Here is a 26,641-nt window from a genome sequence, read left to right as displayed (position 1 = left end):
AGGGGAAATATTAAACCATGGATAAGACTCACAAATACGTTGACGTGTTCTAGAGCTTACAATCATCCTAGCCTAGTCGTATAAATTACGTTTTAGCTTAATTTAGTATTGAAATGTCGTGGGTAGATTAAAATGCTGGAGAAACTCAGCGGGTGAGGCAGCATCTATGGAGCAAAGGAAAAGGTGACGTTTCGGGTCGACCCGAAACGTCACCTTTTCCTTCGCTCCATAGATGCTGCCTCACCCGCTGAGTTTCTCCAGCATTTTAATCTACCTTCGATTTTTCCCGCATCTGCAGTTCCACCTTAAGCATTGAAATGTTGTAGATTCATCTCCACGAAAAAGAATGGGTATATTCTTCTTTTTCTAGCTGCCTGGAAATTAAGTTACCAAATAAAAAGTCTAATCCTCAATAACACGAGGCGTTGCTTCAAATTGCTGCTCCCGTGTCCACACTAACGGCATGGCATTTTATGGTGCGTGTAAAACAGAGCTGCATTAGCTTTACTTTCAAAGTCAACAAGAACCGTAATTTCCTGATGGATCCTAATTTCCAATCACCTGGTGTAGGACCTCTGCCAGCTGAAAATTTCATGAATATTGTGAGAGCAAAAGGCGTCCCCTCTGTAGCTATTACCTCTGCCGCATTTGTAAGACATAGAGTTTACAGCTCCGGCACATTTTCTTTTTGATAAACTTTTTGTCCTTTCCTCTGTCACGAAGAATTCACTGACAGATTTAAAATACTCCAGCAACACGTCGTGGCTCCATGCGGAGGACCTGCTCTTCAAGAAGCCACAGTGGCCGCCATGTTTGGTCAGCAGGAGGAAGAAATGTGGGTTGGTTTCGAATAGCTCGAAGGGCAGGGTCGTGTCCGCGTCCCCTCGGCAGGGGTCATCCTGGCTGCAAATGCACAGCACCGGCACTGCGACCTCGTCCACGTCTCGTAGAGGGTCGTTCTTCTCCCAGTACGCGTCCCACGTCAAGTTGCTCTTCTTCGTTTGGCAGAACAGCGCCTCCTCAAGCTCCTTCAGAGTCTGTGTAGCAAACAACTTCTCCATGTCAATGATCTCTCCCAGTGCAGTGGTGTACCTGGAGTGGGCAAGGATATTAACAAATAGGCCTTTAACATGACATAGAAAAATACAGCGCAGGAACAGGCTCTTTAACCCAAAAATCTGTGCCGAACATGATGTCAAGGTAAACTAAACTCATCTGCTGGCAACTGATCCATTTCCTCCTTTCCCGCCATATCCATGTGCCTATCTAAAACCTCTTAAATACTACGAACATATCTACTTCCACCATCACCCCAGGCTGCATGTTCCAGGCACCCACCATGCTCTGTGTGAAAAAAAACTTGTCCTGCACATCACAAATTCGCCCCTCGCCTTAAAGCTATGCCTGATAGAAACATAGAAACATATAAATTAGGTGCAGGAGTAGGCCATTCGGCCCTTCGAGCCGGCACCGCCATTCAATATGATCATGGCTGATCATCCAACTCAGTATCCCGTACCTGCCTTCTCTCCATACCCCCTGATCCCCTTAGCCACAAGGGCCACATCTAACTCCCTCTTAAATATAGCCAATGAACTGGCCTCAACTACCCTCTGTGGCAGAGAGTTCCAGAGATTCACCACTCTCTGTGTGAAAAAAAGTTCTTCTCATCTTTGACATTACCACCATTGGGAAAAAAGTCTACCCTATCAATACCTCTCATAATATTAAAAACTTCTATCAGTTCTCCCCTTAACATCTGACGTTCAGAGATAATAATCCATTTATCCAAGCTCTCCTTGGAGTTAACACCAGCTAATCCAGCCAGCATTCTGGTAAATCCCCTCTGCACACCATTACTTAGCAGAGTTATGAACAATTCCCCGGTAAATCCACTCTAAGATCTAACAAACTGCTTTACACGTGACAATTTGAGTATTATCTCCGTTAAAATAATCTTACATCAAATGCACAATGCTTTGTTGCCTCTAGAGGTACCTGAGAGCTTTTGATTTTAGGTGGCTGCTTTAGATTTCATGTCCGTCCTTGACCACCCTCTCAGCTTGAATCACACTGTTTAACCTGGCATTCTTTTTAACCCCAAGCGCATATCAGTTTCATCACAAAGTAACTATTTTCACCTCTAACATATCAACATTTGAACCTTTGCATCAGCCCATCTGCTGCTAAAATAAAGAAATATGTCTTTTTGACTTCCAAACTCAACAAGTCCCATGTTTTGCTGGTTAGTCTCACACCCACCTTCCACACACCACAACTCATTCAAAAGTCGTTACCTGAATCCCAATTCAGTTCTGATCAATGTCCACATGCTTACTAACCTAAACTGGAATCCATTCTCAGAGCTCCGATCAAGGATTATTTTCCCTTATTGCCAAATTCCTCCCTATCTCTGTTATCTTCTTCAGTGCTATAATATGATCACATGGAGTTCAGCTCAATTTACCACTCTTCAGATAATGAAGCAGATTGTGCCTGCATGTAACAAACTCCAATACAACTTTGAAACTTGAACTGATAAATGTCAAGTGACATTTGTATCACTTCTCCACTGTAAGAGTGAAGAGTGTTTTATTGTCATATGTCCCGAAACGGAATAATGAAACACTTACGTGCAGCAGCATAACAAGTACAAAATCATATTACCCTGTAAAACCCATAGTAAACAACAAAAGTTCAGTATATATATTTAAATAAATGGCAGCAGCATCATCAAATTGTCATCAAAAATATCTTACCCAGACCAGATGATGTTGTGCCTGATGTCCATACAATAGAACATAGAACAGAACAGTGCAGCACAAGAACAGGCCCTCCGACCCACAATCTACTGTGATTTTGCCTCAGACTTCATTTGCATCTCACAAGCATCACCTATCTACACTGGTCACACCTGCCTGCATTTGCCCCATATTCCTCTAAACCTGTCCGATCCATGTACCTGCCTAATTTTAGCAAATTAAAAGAAAAAGGAAAATGGTTCAGGCTATCCAAGTCTTTCATACAAACATAGAAACATAGAAATTAGGTGCAGGAGTAGGCCATTCGGCCCTTCGAGCCTGCACTGCCATTCAATATATGATCATGGCTGATCATCCAACTCAGTATCCCGTACCTGCCTTCTCTCCATACCCCCTGATCCCCTTAGCCACAAGGGCCACATCTAACTCCCTCTTAAATATAGCCAATGAACTGGCCTCAACTACCCTCTGTGGCAGAGAGTTCCAGAGATTCACCACTCTCTGCGTGAAAAAAGTTCTTCTCATCTCGGTTTTAAAGGATTTCCCCTTTATCCTTAAGCTGTGACCCCTTGTCCTGGACTTCCCTAACATCGGGAACAATCTTCCTGCATCTAGCCTGTCCAACCCGTTAAGAATTTTGTAAGTTTCTATAAGATCCCCTCTCAATCTTCTAAATTCTAGAGAGTATAAACCAAGTCTATCCAGTCTTTCTTCATAAGACAGTCCTGACATCCCAGGAATCAGTCTGGTGAACCGTCTCTGCACTCCCTCTATGGCAATAATGTCCTTCCTCAGATTTGGAGACCAAAACTGTACGCAATACTCCAGGTTTTCATGAACTGAATAAGTGCAGAATAGTGAGGTAGTTCACTGAGAATGATCAATAATCATTGGTAAAGCCTGCAACATGTTATGAAGTGACTGCCAAGTTTCAATCATCCCGACGAGAGGGCCTGTACATCAGGCTGTCCGTAGCGGTTACTACGGAGGCTTTATGGCCCAGACCACAGGTGAACAAAAGAGGAGGACTGGCTGAACTTTGTTGCCTTCCACCACAGTGAAGAATGCTGTGGTGGATGTTTGTGTTAAATGTTATTGTGTATTGTGTGTTCTTTTTAAGTGTGTCGCTGCTGGCAAATTCATTTCACTGCACCTTCGGGTGCGTGTAACGAATAAAATTGACTTTGACTTACCCTGCAGTGTAGGAAAAGGAGCTTCCACAGTACAGGAGTAAAATCCATAACAAATATTAACTGCAACATCATGCACTGTATACCTGCCTAGTGAATCTCTGGAACTCTCTGCCACAGAAGGTAGTTGAGGCCAGTTCATTGGCTATATTTAAGAGGGAGTTAGATGTGGCCCTTGTGGCTAAAGGGATCAGGGGGTATGGAGAGAAGGCAGGTATGGGATACTGAGTTGGATGATCAGCCATGATCATATTGAATGGCGGTGCAAGCTCGAAGGGCCGAATGGCCTACTCCTGCACCTATTTTCTATGTATCTATGTAGTTCACAGTGAGCGACAAATACTTTTCAAATCACTCACCTGCTCAGCCAAGTTTTTTGATAAAGGAGCAGAAGCCAATGATAAAGCCAGGGCGATCCTTTCTCAAACCACTCCTGGCATCTGAAGATGGGTGAGATGCAGGCAGCACATGTCACATAGCTGGAGGATCCACACTCGCCAAGGTAGGAGAGCAACAGCCCAGCACCTGTGCTCTCGCTTACAGTGAAGAGCCTGGCATTTGGATGTTTGTATCGAATGTATCTGACTGCTTCTCTGAGATCAGATGGATCACCAAACTGCTGCAGCTTCAGTGTCGTCAAAAGGCATCCATTCTGGCATCTTCTATTAAATATTACTGGGCGATGGCCACAATCCAGGGCTGAGGCACAAAGCTTCAAAAACAAAATCAGAATGAGCACAATTTATAGCATTGTTTAGTTGAGCCAGATATTTATCTCCACGTGGCTACAGACCATTGAGGAGCACAGAATTGGAGATGTGCATTGCCTTGGTCTCACACTCTCTAGCACTGTGGACCAAACAGTCAAGAAGCTCATTTTGGTGTGTACTTAATGTTAGCGACCATTAAGAAACTTGGTTTAGTATCCATGTTCAGATACTTTCATTAGGATGGGCCTCTTGATTCATGTGTTAGAAAATACTTTACCAGCCAGTTTTGGTTAATCATTCAATCATTCATTCATTCATTCATTCATTCATTCATTCATCCATTCATTCAATCATTCAGTCATGCATTCATTCATTCAATCATTCAATCATGAACTTCTTTCCACTCGGAAACTTTTTATTTCATAATTCGTAAAATTAGACAATCTTAAGACAAAACGGCAGGTCTCTAAATATATTCAATAACATCTTAGTTAAAGTGTGCTTTCCAACATTTTGGGGGTTATGGGGAGAAGACAGGAGAGTGGAGCTAAGAGGGAAAGATAAATCAACCATGACTGAATGGTGGAGTAGACTTAATGGGCCAAATAACCTAATGATTAAGTACTCCTATCACTTATGAACTTATGATTTTTACTCATTGCTTTTCTCATTATTCATTCACGCGGACATGGGCATTTCTATCAACATCATCATACAATGGCCATCTTTAAATGTCCTCGATAAAATATCATGTATCATCTTCTTAATATTTGAGTGTCTTTCTCAGCAACTTTTGGTCCAGTTTCCCACAGTCCCTTTAAGGTTTACGGTCTTGTAATTTGGAAGAAAGAGAGCTAATCTCATTGACACATAATATCCTGACAGGGTAAATTCTGAGGTTATTTTCTAAGGCTGGAATGACGATGACAAGGTTAGATTCAAGAAACTGCAGATGCTGGTTTACAAAAAAAGACACAAAGTACCGGCGTAACTCAGCGGGTCAGGCAGCATCTCTGGAGAACATAGATAGGTGACCTTTCATGTCAGGACTCTTCTTCAGACTGATTGTAGGGGAGGAAAGAAAGCTGGAATAGAGGAGGGGCAAGACAAAGCTTGGTATACAATAGGCAGATATAGGTGAGAGGGGTGGGGGCAGGGTGGGGTGATAGGCAGATGGTTGGACAAAGGCCATGATTTAAGGACAGGAGGTATGAGACAAAAAGGTTGAAGTTGTAAATTGTGAAGCTAGAAGAGGGACTGTAGGAAGGCGTTGGGGAGGGAAGTCCATGTGGGGCACATGGGAGAGAGCGGAGGGGAAGAAAGGTGGGGTGGGGGGGGAAGAAGGGGCGGGGAATTTAGTTAAGTAAAATTGGACAGTTCAACATTCATACCATTGGGTTATAATCTACCCAAGCGGAATATGATGTGTTGTTCCTCCAGTTTGCATATGGCCTCACTCTGACAATGGAGCAGGCCCAGGAGAGAAAGGTCAGTATAGGAATGTCAAGAGGAGTTAAAATGTCAGGAGAACCTGTAGGCCTTGGCGGAACGAACGCAAATGTTCGGCGAAATGGTCGCCGTGTCTATGCTTGGTTTCGCCAAAGTTACATGGACATGAGTAAAGGATGGAGCAGCACACTCAAAGAAGAGGGAGAACTTCACGACTCATAAAATTGAGAATCTTCATTTTCTTCCCCAAATATTTGTGAAATATTTAATGAATATTTGATAATTTTTATTCCCTTGATGGCCATTGAATGGGAAGATGCCGTTGAGGACAGGAATTAATCTTGATCTTATTGAATGGCAGAGCAGATGCAAGAGTTCAAATAAAGTAGTTCACATTACAGCACAAAAGTGGCACTCACTGCTGGTGGAGCTGCTGCCTCATGGCGCCAGAGACCTGGGTTGATCCTGACCAAAGATTATAGAGCAGAGCAAGATGCTCTGCGCAAAAAAGCGTCGTATGACATGGGTATGACATGAGCGGCAATTTACAATAATATTCATAACATTTACAATAATATTAACTTAATATGTGAAGTGATCAATGATCTATGAAACACTGTTCCCTACAACACTGATTACACCAAAGATGATAGAGTGGATCAATCTTTGGAACGGATTACACCAAAGATACTAGAGGAGCATTGCCCGCTGCCTCGGGACGGGAGCGCCGACCGCGGGCAGACGCTTGAGGCTCTCTCGCCGGCCGCCTTCATCTGGTATCAGGGGGGGGGGGGACCGAGAATCAGTCCCTGATCAACTCAGGAGTGGAGGAAACGTCCTCTTCCCCCAAAGATACTAGAGAAGCCTCTAGTATCTTTGCTTTTCCCTGCGACCTGATGTAAGAGCAGATTGTAGAACAGTGGAGTCCGTCCCCACTACCAAAGATGTCGCGTTTGGCATAAACAAATGGCGGCCGTGACGTTCCGTTACGTACTACACGTCAGTCCATTGGATTTCGGAGGAGTGGTCTATCTTGCTCTGCTCTATAATCTTTGATCCTGACCTCAGGTGCCTTCTGCATGGAGTTTGCACATTCTCCCAGTGACTGTGTGGGCATCATGTGTACTTCTTTGTAGGTTAATTGGCCTCTGTAAATTGCCTTTAGTTAGTGTGTAAAGAGTGGATGTGAAAGTGGGATAACATAGAACCAGTGTGAATGCGTGATCAATAATATTTAGCATGGACTTGGTGGGGCCAAGGGCCGGTTTTCATGCTGTATCATGCAATAAATCGATCAACACCTACATACAGCATGAAGACAAGGGCTAATAAATGGCAAGGAACATTTGTGCCACAATAATGTCACACCATCTCCAAGTAAAGAGTCTTACTCTAAGTGACATAACCATTGTCAAGCCTCTGCTATCATTATGGTGATCATTATTGGCCAGAAACTTAACTGAGCCAGACATATGAATACATCGAAACATGGGAAATAGGTGCAGGGAGTAGGCCATTCGGCCAGCACCGCCATTCAATATGTTCATGGCTGATCAACCAAAATCAGTACCCCATTCCTGCTTTCTCCCCATATCCCTTGATTCCGTTAGCCCCAAGAGTCTGTAGAAGGGTCTCTACCCGAAACGTCACCCATTCCTTCTCTCCAGAGAGGCTGCCTGTCCCGGTGAGTTACTCCAGCTTTTTTGTGTCTATCTCAAGCTATATCTAACTCTCTCTTGAAAACATCCAGTGAACTGGCCTCCATTGCCTTCTGTGGCAGAGAATTCCACAGATTCACAACTCTCTGGGTGAAAACGTTTTTCCTCATCTCAGTCCTATATGGCCTCCCCCTTATTCTTAAACCGTGACCCCTGGTTCTGGACTCCCCAACATCGGGAACATTTTTCCTGCAACTAACCTGTCCAAGAATTGTGTCTATAAGATAACCTCTCATCCTTCTAAATTCCAATGTGTATAAGCCCAGTCGATCCAATACAACGGCTACAACAGTTGGTGAGACTCTAGGTGTTCTTTGGGGAGTAACTTACTCCTGATATCCCATAACCCTCCCACAGTCCACAAGGTGGAATGCTCTCCACTTGGAATCATGCATTTACAACAGAAGTCATGAGGCTCTATATCATTCAGGCCAAGGCAGTCAGTTTGGCTGGTATCTGCCATCCTGAATATTAATTCCCTCCTCCACTGGTAGAAACAGGTTTGACTGTGAATCATCTGCACCCCCACTGCAGTTACCTACTTAAACTACTCGAACAGCACCTCTCAAACTGGCAACCACTTCCAACAAGAATAAAAGGTGTTTGGGCATAAGGGGATACCACCATATGCAGATTCCCCTCCAAGTCACACACTTTCATAACTTGGAAATATATCATAATCACAGCATCTAAATCCTGGAATTCCCTGCCCAACAGTAATTGTGAAAATACCTTCACTGGAAAAACTGCAGGAGCTCAAGAAGACAGCTCACCACTGCCTTCTCCTGGGCAGTTTGGAAAGAGCAATGAAAGCTGGCTGAGCCAGGGACGCCAAGATCCTGAAAACTGACCAAAGTCAAAAAAAGGACTGTTCTCAATATCCACCTAACTGGTAGTCAGCTTTTCTTAAAAAATAAATGTCTTGCGAGACACCACATTACAACTTCTCAAATCAAAGAGAGCTTACAAAAAACATACGGTGAATGAGTCTCTACCACTGCTGATTAGATGCAATTCAAGAGCCTTTGAAGGAACATCAGAGCATTTTCAGATTCCTTTAATGATGATTTTGTGAATCACAGGGCAGTAAGGAAGCACAGTAGTGGAACTAATTTGTATGTGAATATGTAAAGTGAATGCCACACCCATACTCATTATAGGATTACATGTTGCAGTAAGTATAATCAAACTTTTTGATTTTACAGTAACTTTATAATAGATGGTGCTGTGATAAGTAAAATGAAAATGATTATCTTTCAACCCAATATTTAATTTCACTTGCAATCCTTGCACCATCTGGGCAGAATATATCTTGTCTAGTTATTCGAAAACTAACATTGCCAGGTTCCTTAACAGCGTTTAACTTTCAGGCTTGGTATTTAATCCTGTAAATGGAGTACAATTTTAAATGGGGAAATGTTGAAATGCTTCCTCTGGTTAAGATTCTACAATGAAGGTTCTCTCCCATTGCTTCTGTGTGAACACAGTGTGTTTTTTCCTGTGGTCAGTCATGTCTTCATGCAATCACACCCTGTTGCAAGAGGTCAACTCCCAATTCTTTTGGGAGATAGTATAGATCTGCTTTTAGATCATCACTAGATGAAGACGTATGGGTTTGTAGGTTAAATGGACTCTGTGACGTTGCACTAAGTGGGTACGGAATGGATGTGAACTTAGGATAACATGGAACTAGTATGGACGGGTGATGAATGGTTGATGTGGACTTGGTAGGCTGAAGTGCTCGTTTCCACTAAACTAAATCAAACTCCTAATTCGTACAGTTCCCATGTCTTTTGGCTCTATAATGTTATTGATGATAGTCTATCGGGTCCACTATATGCTGGCGAATAGCTGAAGGGGCCTCAACAAAATTTGCAGGCATGGCCTTGATCCAATATATCAGTCGTCTCCTGAGGAGAGAGTACAATTGGCCTTTTGGGGGAAGGGGTTGCCAAGGGGATTTTTACCAATCTTTGCTAGCCATTCTCTCTACAATCTGTACCAGCTTCGTTCCCAGGACACACAGGGCTACTTAAATAAATAGACTTTTATCTTGTGAAATTTGGCGGAGCTCTTGCGGGGTGGCACAGTGGCGCAGTGGTAGAATGGCTTCCTTACAGCACCAGGGACCCGCGTTCGATCCTGACTACGGTTGCTGTCTGTATGGAGTTTTGTACATTCTCCCTGTAACTGCGTGGGTTTTCTCCGGGTGCTCTGGTTTCCTCCCACATTCGTGCAGGTTTGTGGTTAATTGGCTTTGGTAGAATTTGTAAATTGTCCCTAGCGTGCAAGATCGCCTGTACGGCATTCGCTGGTCGGTTGCTGACTCGATGGGCCGAAGTGCCTGTTTCTGCGCTGTATCCCCAAACTAAACTAAACTACAGGGCTGGTAGGGAATAGTGTGGTCTTGAGATAAAGCATCCCCTAAGAATCAGTGGTGTACTCCAGTAATCAACGGTGAGATTCATAGCATCAAAATAAACATGATACCACAATTCTGAAGTTCACTTTAATGTTATAGCTACGGAGAAAATATAGTGTTACGGTAAACAGACACGTCTGTACTGACCACTATTTATTTGAGACACAGGTATGAATTAACCTAAGTGGTATAATTTGCAGAGTATAAGAGTAATTATTCTGCATTGACTTTACTTTCGAGATGCGAATATCGTAACATTATTTATTGCTGGATAAATTGTAGTCAGGTGACTTCACTTAACTCACAGTAAACTTAAATTAAATTTCTATTCCAAGATGGTGTGGGAGATGCAGTGTCAGTGTTTGATTTTTTTTCAAACAGACTAGTAAACCAAAATAAAATCTTGTAGATTTTGCCCTTTGAAATAAGACTTTTCTTCTGGTTCCCCTGCTGTGTTGATATCACTAACATTTGCAAGTCATGGCATAAATGACAAGATGGCTCAGTTCTGACCCCAGTGGCATTTGAAAGTGGCAAACATTATTAAATGGAGCTAACAACCTTTTAGAAGAATAAGCTCAAACGTTTCCCCATCAAAGTATCTTTGTTGTGCTGATGATTGGAGATCAAATATTTCTTGTAGCAGCAAACAAGATGAAGGTAGTACATCAAAAGAGTATACTGTCTCATTCAAATTGTCACAGTATGAAATTTGGATTATAAAACAGGACTGACTTCAGCATCTAAAGGAAATGCAAGCTGAGTTTGCCATTTAGTTTAGACATTCAGCATGTAAAACTGTCACTTTGGCCCCGAGTCCACATCGACCATCAATCAACCGTTCACTCTAGTTAACCCATTTTCTCATCCACTCCACCACACTTGAGGCCGTTTACAGAGACCATTCAACCTACCAACCCGCACGTCTGTGGGATGTTGGAGGAAACCAGAGCACCCAGAAGAAACACACGTAGTCACAGGGAGAACATGCACACTCCACACAGATAAAACCCAAGGTCAGGATCAAACCCAGGACTCTGGCGTTCTGAGGCAGTAGCTCTTCCTGCTGCAACACTGTGCCACCCCACTGGATCAACTATAATATCAAAGAGTGAATAACACTTCAGTTAAAGAATAGCTCGCACAAGAATTTTGGAGAGCGTTCATCACCTGTGCAGAGTACAGTATTTGCCGTAGGTTTTCGTTAAGGGTCAAAGCTGCAGAAGTTACAGAACACAGAGGACATACTAACATACAACAATTTGTCTTCTGTAATTGTATATAACATCTCACGTTGTGTTATTAATAGTATTTGTATTTATATCATTTTATTTGTGCTATTTAACAATTCTGGGCTGTACTGCTCTGTGAGTCTTGATTAGATTTTCCCACCTGCACAGTTTCAGGGTGAATTCAGTGTAGATGTAAGAGAAAATTACCACAAACGGGACAAATCGCCCTGACCGAGGTTAATCTCGCATGTGGATCTAGTAAACTGCTGCTTGATACTAATTAAGTCTGCAATTTGCGATTTGAATCACAAAGTAGGCAACTCAAAACAATAGCACAGGTCCATTGAGATGAAACAATTTCAAGATAACATTAACGCTGCAAGACGGAAAAACATCACAACTATTCAAATGCATTAAGTAACAAATTTCCAACAAAATGGAACCGCGCCAAAATAAAAAATCACAAGGTTTCAATCTGGTTTCTTCCCCCGAGTGAGTCGAGTGACGTTGTACTGAGCGCTCACGTGGTGTGGTTTTGCAAGTATTTGTCTGGCTGCCACTACTCATGAACTAACTATGCATCCTCTGACAACCATGGCTCTGTCAAATGTTAATATTTAATGGGGGTTAGTTCACTAATCAATAATGGATGACACTGCACATGTCACACCAATGCTGTAGATGCACAGATCCTGTGACATGCAGTATTTTTGAAGATCGTGTCCAATGTTTTTTTTTTTTTAGTGGTGAAGATAAACCACTATTTCTGGAACATTACATTAGTGGATTTTCAAAATGAATGCTAAGGATTGTAATTCTGATCATATGTGCGTAAATATAAATGGTCTTCCGTGACTGAAGAAAATACTTTAGTGTCAATTATCCACAGAGCAGCCGCTAGCTATGTCTGCTGTGATCATGTATGCGGTTTCTCAGATTGATGTGGTTTTAGCGCAATTGTGTCACAGATGTGGGTGTTCTAGATAGGCCTCTCAAATTGGAGATAAAATAACGGGCAGTTATGCAGCTTCAGGTACTGTACAAGTTGCAGAATTACAAAGGCTGAAAGATAAGGAATCTATTTTGTTACTTCCTGTCATCTGAATGTTTGATGCTCAGCTTCTGCAAGTATTTGTCAGGCTGTCACTGCTGATGAACCCTAATAACCACCATTCTATCAAAATGTAACATTCAATTGACTTATTTCACTAATTATTAATGGATATTATTGCTCAAATGTTTCTCCAGGTCACATTGGTCACTCAGGGATCTGCCCTCTGCACCGTCAGGCTCTTTATTTCTTCCTTCCCCTTCCCTTTCTTAGGCAATCCCTCAGGGTGAAGGGCGATTCACTTCCACTCCATTTCTATGAATTATGCAGTGGCTGGGGAAGCAACTTGCAGCAGGCACAGAGGATTGCCACAGACGGAGCAGGAGCTGCTTGGTGGGATGGGTTGGTGTAATACTCTAGCACTCCTTTTGCCATTTACACTGGACTTGCTTGGCTCCTGCCAAACAGACCCGAGGTTCTTAGTGCCACCCAGATGTTCCTCCTCCAGTTTGAAGCTCATCCCAAGAGTCCGTCAGGATCTGCATTTTTCTTTCAAGGAATCAATGCCACAGGGGGTTTGGCACTGGTCAGCAGCGCTGGGGTTAGAAAGTTGCATTTAATGCCACAACCATCTCCCACCAAATGGCAGAACTAACATCCTTGCAGTTTGACTCTCACAAGAAACCGGTCCTCTGTGTTGCAATCTCCTCAAGGAAGACGTGGAAGTCAAAGTTAAAGTTATAGTCTTCCGTGCCAGGGTGCCATCCCTTATGCCCCTGTCCCACTTAGGAAACCTGAACGGAAACTTCTGGAGACTTTGCGCCCCGCCCAAGGTTTCCATGCGGTTCCCGGAGGGTTTTGTCAGTCTCCCTACCTGCTTCCACTACCTGCAACCTCCGGCAACCACCTGCAACCTCTGGGAACTGCACGGAAACCTTGGGTGGGGCGCGCAAAGTCTCCAGAGGTTTCCGTCCAGGTTTCCTAAGTGGGACAGGGGCATTACTGCCTGCTTGGTAACTTTCTGCTGGAATTCTGCTTACATTTTTTTCGAAAGACCCGGAAAAACTGTCCAGTAACAAGATAGACTCGTATAGGCGAGTCAAGCAGCGTTCCATTTCACAGCGCAGTCTATTGCTGCAGTCAGTAAAAAAAAGTCAGTCTGAAGAAGGGTCTCGACCCGAAACATCACCTATTCCTTTTCTCCAGAGATGCTGTCTGGCCTGACCCTGTTGAGTTACTCGTTACTCTATCTTTTTCTGTCTATCTTCGAAAAAAACTCCTTAGTTCTATTGTGGACAAAAGTGCTGGAGAAACTCAGCGGGTGCAGCAGCATCTATGGAGCGAAGGAAATAGGCAACGTTTCGGGCCGAAACCCAAGGGTTTCGGCCCAAAACGTTGCCTATTTCCTTCACTGCTGCACCCGCTGAGTTTCTCCAGCACTTTTGTCTACCTTCGATTTTCCAGCATCTGCAGTTCCTTCTTAAATCCTTAGTTCTATTCACTGGTGAAACTTACTTCCACTTAATATGGGCTGCACACAAGAGCCCAAGAAACACTCCTGTACTTGTTTTGTCCTCACCACCAGTGGGCATAATTTAATTTTAATGATTTTTTTTTCAAAACATTTTTAAGTGGAGTTTTTCTTTTTAGGTAGAGCCTGCCACTAAACAAATGTTATTGTTTAAGCCACACAATAAATGAATGTGAAAGTAGCCTCCATGTACACCATATATAATGTTAATATGATGTGATGCCGGGCATCAATGCAGCTGTGAAACAGGAACTAGGATTTACACATGATTAATCCAATCTGACTCAACAGTGAATTCAGGCTATACTTACTATGGCAAGGGTAGATTTTAATTCATATTTGTGTTTGATTAAATACATTTGCTTTATTGATTTTACCTCTAATACATTTGTGCATCACTTAGGCTACCACAAGGAGTACAAATCTACAGTTGATTGATTTCTGAAGAACTGATAACACAATGTGAAATAACTTAAATGTTCCCAAAAACATCCCTTGCGCGAAAGCTTCAATAATTGCATTCCTACTTTGAAATCAATTATTCAGGATGATTAAAATGCACTTTCAATTTCAGGGGAATTTGGTTTAAATCTGATTTTTAAAATAAATTATAAGCTGAAAAATTGTACAAATACTGGATACAAAGAAACACCGTTAGTATTTAACCATATAACAATTACAGCACGGAAACAGGCCATCTTGGCCCTTCTAGTCCGTGCCGAACACGTATTCTCCCCTAGTCCCATCTACCTGCAAGGTATTTCTATATCAGGTTGATTCTAATGAAAATCCTATTTCTCTGCATAGATGCTAAATATCTGTTATTTTCCATTTTCTGTATGGCCTATTTTGGTTGATAATCTATTCCAAAGTCACTTAAACACTGAACAGAACACAAAGTTACCTATTCCAAAGGATATATTAGGATATAAATCAATTGAGTGTTTCTACTGAAAATGGGTGATAATATTAACCTGATTCAGGGTTGATTCAGTTTAAAGAAGGAATATTATTAATGGCAGACCCAAGCATGCTGAGGGAAGATAGATAAGCCTCCATTTGTGTAGTATCTTCTGTGACCTCAGAATATTCTAAAGCACTGGTGGGAGATACATTATGAGTACATCTGTGCTAACTCTACATTGAGTTTGAAAGAAAGACTTACACTTGCTGAATCTAAGTTCATTGAATATCTAATTCCGACCTTCTGAATAGAAATAGGTTGTTGACAGCTGGCTCTTCAAGCCACAGCGAGTGATCAGCAAGAAGAACAACCTTCTTCTTTGACTATCTACTTGAACCAACCACCAATTGTTAAATATTGGAACTTATGAAATCTCATCAACAAACAAATCATACTTGGAATTCTGTGGATCAACTGTGTGGCATTACAGCAGTTGTTCTTTGACAATGATTTAAATCAAATTCATAAAACTGACTAGATGTTCCTCCCCAAAAATCCACTGGGCAAGTTAGATTCCCCACCGTCGACTGAATTGGAAGCTAGTGAGCAGTTCAGTACATTGGTGAACTTTTTTCACACAGAGAGTGGTGAATCTCTGGAACTCTCTGCCACAGAGGGTAGCTGATGCCAGTTCATTGGCTATATTTAAGAGGGAGTTAGATGTGGCCCTTGTGGCTAAGGGGATCAGGGGGTATGGAGAGAAGGCAGGTACGGGATACTGAGTTGGATGATCAGCCATGATCATATTGAATGGCGGTGCAGGCTCGAAGGGCCGAATGGCCTACTCCTGCACCTAATTTCTATGTTTCTATGTTTCTATTGCAAGTCTGGGAGACACTGAAGGCCAGATGTGAACACATTTGACCACTTGCTCCACCCTTCCACTTTCCACTGAGTCCAGGGAAGTTCCATATTTCAATGAACCAAGAGGACAGAACTGCTTTATACCCTGTCCCCTTCCCTCCTCCAACCATGTCTGGGAAATTCAGAGGGCCCCATTCATTGAGACATTTAGAAATATGTTTAAAAACATTTGTCAGCAAAGATCATCAGAAAATAAACAGTCCATGGTTGATTCAGCCTATGGTGGGGTAGCCATTTTGTGACTGCCTCATGTTATGGAAGGGCTTTGGTAACATTGCCAGGATGACATTAGGAAACACATAACCCAAGAAGGGTGAGTGAAACCATGTGGCTATTGAGACTTAAACTACTTAAGTTCTAATGACAATGTGAATTATAATATACTTATGTTAATGGAAAATGGATAAGGTACAACTACCTGTATTTTGTCAGGTGTACAATATGTGCCACATTCTGTAGAAAATTCTGGTAGGGCAGGGTTTCCAAAGCTGTGAGCAGGGCTTCCAAAAACAAAAGTAACCAGTGCCATTGTATTTATTTAATCACTTTCCATTGGGATGTAGGAGGAAACCGGAGCAGCCAGAAGAAATCCATATGGTCACAGAACGCGCAAACTCCACACAGACAGCATCCGAGGTCAGGATTGAACCTGGGTCTCTGGCGCTGTGAGGTAGCAGCTCTACCTGCTGCACCACTGTGCCACCCTTTTTTAGAAATAGTGGGTGAGAAGTCCAAAAACTCCAATCAAGCCTAGCAAGCAAGAATTTTGGAAACAATCTAGAACTCTCTTCCTGAGTCAATCATTAACTGTAAATCTGAGGTTAAAAGATTTTTATTAACCAGACATTTTAATGGCAAAGGCTAGCTCGGGGAATTAGGTAACAGATCGACCATGATCTTCCCAAGTGACAAAACAGGTTCAGTGGACCACCCAACCCACTCCTTTCCGATGTTACAAAGATACTATATTCATTGGTGTTGCATTTATTCAGCAAACAGGAAAATAAATGCAATTCCAACCTTGCCATGGTGACGCACGCATGAGCTGTACAAACAATTACCTAACATATCCAACCCCTATACCATGGTGCACAGCATCTCCAGTAGGTCCAATCGATAGGAAACTCTGCAACAAATTGTCATGCATTCTTCTACATTCCATTATCTAACTGAACTCCTCTACAATAATGGAAGCAGTTGTAAAAAGTGGGCCCATCACTTAAATGGTGACCGTTGACTACATTGAAAAAAACATTTTAGAGAAGCACTACTGTTACGGAGATTGTGTTGCTGTGTGGAACCAATTTTGTGTGGAATCCTCAAATTTCTCTCTGCAGCTCCTGAAGATATAGATATTTGATATATGATAGTTTTTGGAGCGCTTGTCCTACCTAAGAAGCACACTTTTCACTCCCAGCCCAACAGGTATCAACGAATCGTTTGAGATCAACAACTGTGTCTGGTTTTGGTCAAATATCTAACACATTTCCAGCACCACTCTCGCAGTAACAAATTGCAATGGGTTGCTATCTGCCTTCTCTACTTCGCCCTGGGACTATGATGCATCATTCTATTTTAAAGGAAAGGATCCCATGACGAAAAAAACGGAAAGAAATGTAGATGACTATCCAAACTTCTAAAATATGGATCATTATGCATTTTGTTTTTATCACTTTGATTCATATCCTTGATTCCACTAAAAGTGAGTGAGAATACTAATGTGACAAAAACGGATTCAATTTAAAGATGAATTATGAAAGATGAATTATTAAAGATGATCCAAGTTGGCGATATGCAGAGTACTGCCCTGCCGATTACAAATTCAGAAGGTTCAGAAGGTAATTCTTTTCATGACTCAACTTCCTAAGCATGCTGAAGAGCAATAGGCTTACATTTATAAGGTCAGAAGGTCTTAAAGTGATAGGAGTAGAATTAGGCCATTCGGCCCATCAAGTCTATTCAATCATGGCTGATCTATCTCTCCTTCCTAACCCCATTCTCCTGTCTTCTCCCCATAACCTCTGACACCTGTACTAATCAAAAATCTATCTATCTCTGTCTTAGAATTATCCACTGATTTGGCCTCCACAACCTTTGTGGCAAATAATTCCACAGATTCACCACCTTCTGAATAAAGACATTTCTACTCATTCTTCCTAAAAGAATGACCTAAAAGAGCATCTTTTGTGACTTGACGATATTTCAACGCAGTGCACTGAGTTTGAAAGAGAGATTTACATTATCTCACCTGAGATCATAAATACAGGGCAGACCCGTTCTTTCATGATGGATCAATAACAGCTACTGCTTCTTCCCACAGAGAATGATCAGTATGTGGAATAGCTATCTTTAACCTAACCATTGCTGCTGAAATCAGCTGCCACCTGTTAATTATTGAAAGGAAGGAAACACCATAGGCAATTTATGGCCCGTGGTGAGCTGCAAAAAAAACAAAGAGATAAGGATCGGGTAATCTGTTTCATGATATTGACTAAGGTTTATCTCACTGCTTTTCTTAGAATAGTGCGGAACAATCATTTGCATCGATCTTAACAATCAGGCCCCAGTCTGAAGAAGGATCTCGACCTGAAACGTCACCAATTCCTTTTCTCCAGAGATGCTGTCTGACCCACTGAGTTACTCCAGCATTTTGTGTCTATCTTCAGTTTCAACCAGCATCTGCAGTTCCTTTCTACATATACCCAGTTTAACATCTCATTTGAAAGACAGCATCTCTAACAGTATCCGATCCCCTCTCTATTGCAGAGATGCATAAGCTTGGTTTTCTTAGCTCGTATCACTGGAATGCAACTCAAAATCATAATCTTTCGAGTCAGAGACAGTCACAAGTAGCAATACAGAATTATCATGCGAGGCAGTATCTCATAAGGAGATATAAGTTGATAGGGTAGTGGAGAAGGCTTCTGGCCTTCATCAGTCAGAGAATTAAGTGCAGAGACTGGTACGTTATGTTACAGATGTTGGCAAGGCTGTACCTAAGAGCATGGTGTTCAGTTTTGGTCAGCCTGCTAAAGGAAAGATGTCATTAAGCTAGAAAGACTGCAGAGAAGATTCAGGAGGATGTTGCCAGGACTTGAGGACCTGAGCTATAGGGCGAGATTGCGCAGGCTTGGACTATTCCTTGGAGCGAAAGAGGCCGAGGGGCGATCTTATCGAGATGTACTGTATACAATCACGAATAGAATAGGTAGGGTGATTGTATGGAGTGTACGAAAATGGAGGGGTGATCAACATTTACAACATTATGAGGGGCATAGAGCACAACCTGTTTTTCCCTTGGGAGAAGAATCAAGGATTAGAGGTGAAAGAAGAATGATTTAATAAGAGCCCGAGGGACAACCTTTTCACACAGAGGGAGGTGGGTAAATGGAACAACCTGCCAGAGGACGTAGTTGAGATTTGTACAGTAGCAACGTTTAAAAGCACTTGGACAGGTACATAGATAAGCAGGTTTAGAGGGATATGAGCCAAACCTGGGCAAATTGGACTAGCTTTGATGGGGGCATCTTGGTCGAGTTGTCCCGATGAGCATGTTTTCGTGCTGCATGACTCTATGATTCAGTGAATTTAATCTACTTTTTCTTTTTTTAAATATATTTAAACTTGAGAACTTAAAAGAAATAAATGCTCCTGATTTCCTGCCACCTGCCTCCTAGTTGATATGACAGAAATGATAGCAAGTAATTTATTTTGGGTTATATTTTATACCACCTGTTGAGAAGAGCAGATTGCATGAACTGGAAAAATGTTTGAACATTTGCGAAATGGCAGCATGGGGACATGTGAATGTCCTCACAGGCTCAATGGCTGGATGCTTAGTTTTGACAAGGAGTAGGGTGTTGTTTAGGAAGCCTTGGAGGGAGGTCTTTCCTCAGAAATAGTCATAGAGCCATACAGCAAGGAAACAGGCCCTTTGGCCCAACTTGTCCATGCCAACCAAGATGCCCAATCTATGCTAGTCCCACCCGTCTGCATTTGGCCCATATCCCTCTAAAACTCTCCTATCCATGTACCTGTCCAAATGTCTTTTAAATGTTGCTGCCTCAAATACCTCCTCTGGCAGCTTGTTCTCTTCAAGCACCGATAAAACCTTTCCCTTCTCACCTCAGGTTGTGGGAGGAAGAACCTGCAGTTAGTGACGTGCATAAGTTTGTCTGTTGTTGGCCTGAACCCATTGGCATAAGAAGTGTGACACAAAATACTGGAGTAACTCGGCGGGCCAGGCAGCATCTCATGGAGAGAAGGGACGGGTGACGTTTCAGGTCGAGACCCTTCTTCAGACTGATGTCAGGGGAGTGGGCGGGACAGAGATAGAATGTCGTCGGCATAAGAAGTGTTCCAGCTTTTCAATTCTAAAATAGTTCCCACAGATTGGAAGAAAGCAAATGAAAATCCCACAATTTTAACAAAGGAAAGAAAGAAAAGACTACAGGTGAGTGGTCCTTTCTGTTCCGCTGCCTGGTTAGCACGCAACAAATGCTTTTCACTGTACCTCGGTAGACGTGACAATAAACTAAACTGAAACTGACACTGAGTTAGCCTGATGTCAGTGTAGGATAGATGTTACAGTCTATCCATGTTCAGTTCATTGGCTATATTTAAGAGGGAGTTATGTGTGGCCCTTGTGGCTAAGGGGATCAGGGGGTATGGAGAGAAGGCAGGTACGGGATACTGAGTTAGATGATCAGCCATGATCATATTGAATGGCGGTGCAGGCTCGAAGGGGCGAATGGCCTACTCCTGCACCTAATTTCTATGTTTCTATGTTTCTATGTCCATAATGAAGATAAATATAACAGCGCTGTGAGAAAATTACAGGATCAGGCAAAATTAATACAGTTTTATGAAAGAGAGATCACATTTGACAAAACAACTAGAGGTTTTAAAGGTAGTATTGTGAAAAATAGATGGAAATTGTATATTTGGACATTCTTCTTTAAAATCTTTTTATTAATTTTTTTTCAAAAACAAAAACAAAACAACACAAAAAACCCCCAATAATGATAAACAGAACAATGATATTGATACATAGGGATCAGGATTACAATAATACCAGGTATAACCTAAATATGAGTCCAGTGTCAAAATACACAGTGGGTATAGACCTCCCGGTCTCTATGTAAATATAGTTGTTTAAAAGAGAACTTGTATATATAAAAACAAAAAGATAAAAAGAAAAAATAGAAAATAAAGAGAAAAAAATAGAGAAAAACAAAACAGACTAAACTAAACAAAAAGCAAAACAGAATCTGGGCTACAAAGAATTTCAACAATTTAAGTCCCTGTTTGTCGTCAAGTCCGTTCCATCGTATAAAGGTAAAATAATTATTATAGCGGTTGGAAAGGGGACAATTTATATCGTGTGAAAATGTTGAATAAAGCTTCCCCACGTCCTATCAAATTTAATCAAGGGTTCGACAATGTCACTCCTAATTTTTTCTTATTTGGACATTCTAAAGGCCTTTGGTGAGGCGCTATGCCAGAGGTTACCAACAAAGTTAAGACCGCATGAAATTGAGGGTAATGTACTGACATGGATTATAGATTGATTCATGAGCAGAAAATAGAAAGTGGACAGAGATGTAAAGACTATTCTTCATCCACAGGATATTACCACGTGGTATTAACGATCATGGATGATCAATTATTAAGCACGTTCAGGACTGAGCTTGATGGATTTTTGGATATCAAGTTTTACGGGTTTAGTCTGGTGACTGGTGCTGAGATAGATCTGACTGATTGTCAGCACAGGCAGGAGGTACCAAAATGCCCGACCTCTCCTAATTCTCATGTTCACATCTCAATCATCCCTGTCAAAGGCTGCAAAAACGGCCTCTCCGAACAACCGTTTAAGAGTCAATGCACTAACACTGAACTGTAATGGTTTGGGGATGGGAACACTGGGAATCTCCATACTACCCGACAGCAGTTTTGTGTTTATCCCCTTAAAGGCAGACAGTCAGAACTTTTTTTCTCCCAGGGTGGGAACGTCAAAGACTAGAGGGCATAGCTTTGAGTTGAGGGGGGTAGTGTGTAAAGGAGCTGTGCGGGGCAAGTTTTTTACATGGAGGGTGGTGGGGTGCTTGGAACATGCTGCCAGTAGGCAGATACCATTGTGGCATTTAAGAGCATTTAGGGGGGTGTGCGTGCCGCCTCTGGACTTCCTGAAGTCTACAATGAGCTCCTTGGTCTTCTTGGAGGTTAAGGGCCAGGGTTGGTTGTCAGCGCACCATGCTGCTAAGTGCTGGACCTCCTCCCTGTAGGCCAGCTCATCGTTGTTGCTGATGAGGCCAATCACCGTTGTATCATCTGCATACTTGACGATGGTGTTAGTACCATGTACAGGTGTGCAGTCATAGGTGAAGAGGGAGTAGAGGATGGATTTTAGATGGACACATGGATGTGCAAGGAATGGAAGAACATGAATCGTGTGCAGGCAGATTAAATTGGTTTCTTGGCGACATGTTCGGCACAGGTATTGTGGGCTGAAGGGCCTGTACCTGGACTGCACTGTTCTATGTTCCGTCCAAGGTGTTCAGAACAGCTGGGATTTCCAATGTATCTGGTTATCATAGAAATTGACACATATTTCCCTGAAACAGGAAAATAATTGTGTCAAGTTCAACGATAAAGAAATACTTTTTCACCCAGAGAGTTGTGTGAATCTGTGGAATTCTCTGGGGGGGGGGGGGGGGGGGGGGGGGGGAGCAGGAACGGGGTACTGATTTTGGATGTTCAGCCATGATCATATTGAATGGCGGTGCTGGCTCGAAGGGCGGAAGCGGAATGGCCTACTGCACCTGCACCCAATTTCTATGTTTCTACACACAGGTGAATTTGAAATCCTAGCCAAGATGTTCCTAGCACCTGGGATGCAAAGAATGTGCACAGGCAGTATTGAGATAAAACAGGATGATTTCCTGCACTTGTGAGAAAGAACTGCAGGTGCTGGGTAAAATGGAAGGTAGACACAAAGTGCTGGAGTAACTCAACGGGTGATGCAGTATCTATGGGGAGAAGGAATGGGTGACGTTTCGAGTCGAGACCCTTCTTCAGACTGATCTCTTCTCACCCATTCCTTCTCTCCACAGATGCTGCCTCACCCGCTGAGTTACTCCAGCATGTTGTGTCTACCTTTGATTTCCTGCGCGATTGTTTTCTGCTGTGTGCACCTTGCTTGAGCGGGCTTCATCAGCGCCGTTGGCGAACTGTTGTTTTGCTTTCACATACAAAAGTACAAGCACGGGGGGACAGGCCCTTCGGCCCACTATGTCCGTGCCGGCCATGGTGCGAGATTCAACTAATCTCCTCTGCCCATCCATTCCCTGCGTATCTTTCTGCCTCCTAGAGTAGATACCACTGCCGTATCTACCATTGCCTCCACCACCACGTTCCCAGCAAAAACCTGCCCAGCCACGTCTCCTTTAAACTGTTTAAGAAGGAACTGCAGATGCTGGAAAATGGGTTTCGGCCCGAAACGTTGCCTATTTCCTTCGCTCCATAGATGCTGCTGCACCCGCTGAGTTTCGCCAGCTATTTTGTGTACCTCCTTTAAACTGTGTTCCCCTTGATTCTGAGAACTCAGCGTGAGGATATTTACGCTGCTGTGTTGGCTCCTTCAAGCTGCAACACTCTGGGAGCGGTAGTTGACACGTTGGATTGGGGGGGGGGGGGGCACCAGTCGCTTACGCACACAGACATCAATGTTGAATTAAGGAATTAAGATAGAAATAACACTGACACAAAGATGCAGCTTCACACTGCGATAGCGAAACCGCAGCGGCCAATGTCACGCACCTGAGCCCGCCCTCGCCCTTGCTGCCCCGTCCGGTATTAAACCACAAGGACCATCTAACTACATATATTTCATATAAGTCTACAGAAGTGTCCCGACCCGAAACATCACCCATCGTTTCTCTCCAGAGATGCTGCCTGACCCGCTGAGCTACTCCAGCACTTTGTGTCTACCTTCGGTATAAACCAGCTTCTGCAGTTCCTTTCTGCGCGCAAGTTTATTTCGTGTCTTTTTTATTTGAGACTGAGCAACGAATTTTTGATGCGCTTGTTTTTTTCTTAAACATATCAAACTTTAAATCCTATTCTGAGAATAAGCTCCCAGTGAGCGGGGTGTGGGATGGGTGATATCACTGGCGGATAGACTACACTTCCCGCAAAGTTCAAAGCAAAGTTTCTAGGCGACATTGATGCGAAGTTTGCAAAGACTTGTTTGTGTGACGCGATTGGAGGTCAACTAAACGGAAATTTACAAAGCGAGCAAGCAGCGGATAGCACAACATGAAAGGAACTCAATCTCTAAAACACACACACACACACACACACACACACACACACTCACACTCACACACACACACACACACACACACTCACACAATCACACACACACACTCACAAACATACACACATACCCACACTCACACTCGCACACACCCATACACACACACACATTCTCACACACACACACACACAGACACACACTCACACACACACACACACTCACACAACATACTCACACACACAGACATACACACACACTCACAAACACACTCATACACACTCACAAACACTCTCACACAAACACACACACATACACACTCACATACACACGCTCATACACATGCACTCACACACACACCTATACACACTCACACACACACACACGCACACTCACATACACACTCGCACGGATTCACACACAATCACTCTCACACTCAGGGAGCTACTGAGAACGGCAGGAGGCCCTTCGGCCCCATAGCCCGGTGCTTGCTCTCTGAAAGACCAATTCTCCGAAGGTAGATAGACACAAAATGCTGGAGTAACTCAGTGGGACGGGCAGCATCTCTGGATAGAGGGAATGGGTGACGTTTCGGGTGGAGACCCTTCTGAGCCTATCTGAAGAAGGATCTCGACCGAAACGTCACCCATTCCTTCTATCCATAGATGCTGCCTGTCCTGTTGAGTTACTCCAGCATTTTGTGTCTATCATCGGTTACATTTCGTTTCGGGTCCCTTCTTCAGACTGATTGTAATGCAGGGGGGGTGGGGAAGTATTCACCTACCGTTTGCCAAAGTTGCCCGTCGCCACCTCTATTTTCCAGCTTTCTCCACCTACTCCCAATCAGTCTGAAGAAGGGTCCCGTCCACCCACTCTTTCCACCACAGATACTGCCCGAATTCTTCCTGCACTTTGTGTTTTGCCCTGCATTTGCCCCCCTGCGTTTTTGGAAGGGGCAGTTGCAGCACCAGGGCTCATAAATTCACGTGATAGGAGCAGAATTAGGACATTCAGCCCATCAAGTCCACTACGCCACTCAAATCATGGCTGATCCCTCTCTGTCTGTCTCTCTCCCTCCCTCCTGACCCCATGCTCCTGCCTTCTCCCCCATTATTACCGCTGGCCCGGGGCTGGCCTCTCACCTTGATGACATTGCTGGTGATCTTGCCGAAGGAGTTGGGGATGACGAGGACGATGGGCGCTGGGGAATTGCTGGAAGATCGCCTCCTGGTGCCGGCCGCCGCCACTGCCCAGTCCAGCGCCACCAGACCCTCGTCCGCCAACTGCAGGTAATCCCGGGTGAAGTGTACGGCCGCGCCCGCGGTCCACACCCCACTCCACACCGTCTGCAGGTGAGGCAACCTGCTCCACAGCCAGAGGGGCTGGGACCCCGCTCTCACGGCCAGGCACGTTTTGAGCAGGTATTTGGCCAGCGCCGACGGTTTGCAGATCAGCCGCGGGGCATGGTCGCTGTCCGACACGTCCTGTAAATACCGAGCGAGCCATCGCCGGGCCAACAGAGCCAGCACAGCCAGGGACGCGATACAGAGCGCTGGAGCCCACAGCGGCATCGCCACAAATGCCCACACGGCGCTCAAGCAAAGCGACAAGAGGAGTTAGTCAGTCAGTCTCTGCTGAAATTTCCCTTCCTTTCTGTTGCACTGTTTGGAATCTAACAGAACCATCAAAGTGAACGAACAGCGGCTCCCAAAGCCTTCGAACATCAGATGACACACATGTATATATATATGTATGTATATCCTCATGAGCTGAGACGCGCCAGACCGCTGTTTGCAAAATGCTCAAAAGCCCACAGCTCCAGCCTTCTTGCACGCAGCCACTTCATAAGAGAGGAAGTTGCTCCGATCGCACTGTTTCTCAATCCGATGCCCCGCCACCCCGCCTGAAACAAATGAACCGGTCGTTGAACCAAACCTTTAGACTCGCCGTCCCCCTAAATAAACTGCAGCCCGCCGCTTTGCAAGATGCAGCATCCAACCGCGTCCACACACACACACATCTTTCCAAGTGAGAGTCAAGAAGGAGCGGCGTTTGGCTGTCGTTGCAACTCAAATCTCTCGCTGCTCACAATCTCGACAGGTATCCCATTTGAATGTGTGGGAAGGAACTGCAGATGCTTGTTCAAACCGAAGATAGACACAAAAAGCTGGAGTAACTCAGCGGGACAGGCAGCATCTGCGGAGAGAAGGCATGGGGGACGTTTGGGGTCGAGACCTTTCTTCTGTCTCTATCTGCGCTCCGGCGTCGGCCGTGTTCTCGTCCCTCTCTGCAAATCCTCGCCCTCCTCCCGACCTCCAGCTGACGATAAGAGTTGTGTGTGGGGAACTGCCTCGCTTTACCCAGAGCTCGACCCAATGGCTTGCATCTAAAGTGGCTCAGAAAGTCGCAGCCAATAGAGGGGGGAGGGGGGGGG

The 26,641-nt window shown here is 43.7% G+C and overlaps 1 protein-coding gene across 1 annotated transcript; it reads right to left on the bottom strand.

Annotated features, from left to right (window-relative positions):
• Positions 1 to 208: 208 nt before the first annotated feature.
• abhd15a (abhydrolase domain containing 15a) lies at positions 209 to 26,641 on the bottom strand. Its single transcript, XM_055658102.1, has 3 exons — positions 25,350 to 26,641; positions 4,312 to 4,664; positions 209 to 1,092 (listed from the first exon to the last, which is right to left on the bottom strand). The coding sequence occupies exons 1-3, from the start codon at positions 25,776 to 25,778 to the stop codon at positions 558 to 560; spliced, it is 1,317 nt and encodes a 438-aa protein (XP_055514077.1). The 5' UTR covers positions 25,779 to 26,641; the 3' UTR covers positions 209 to 557.

The sequence above is a fragment of the Leucoraja erinacea genome, chromosome 28, assembly GCF_028641065.1.
Source record: "Leucoraja erinacea ecotype New England chromosome 28, Leri_hhj_1, whole genome shotgun sequence".
Classification (NCBI taxonomy): domain Eukaryota; kingdom Metazoa; phylum Chordata; class Chondrichthyes; order Rajiformes; family Rajidae; genus Leucoraja; species Leucoraja erinaceus.
This window is presented reverse-complemented; position numbering and strand designations above follow the sequence as displayed.

Coding starts and splice junctions, on each gene's coding strand:
- abhd15a (XM_055658102.1), bottom strand. CDS start 25,778: ATGCCGCTGTGGGCTCCAGCGCTCTGTATCGCGTCCCTGGCTGTGCTG. Junction 4,665..25,349: donor TCACCAGCAATGTCATCAAG/GTGAGAGGCCAG, acceptor TTGTTTTTGAAG/CTTTGTGCCTCAGCCCTGGA. Junction 1,093..4,311: donor CAAAAAACTTGGCTGAGCAG/GTGAGTGATTTG, acceptor TGCCCACTCCAG/GTACACCACTGCACTGGGAG.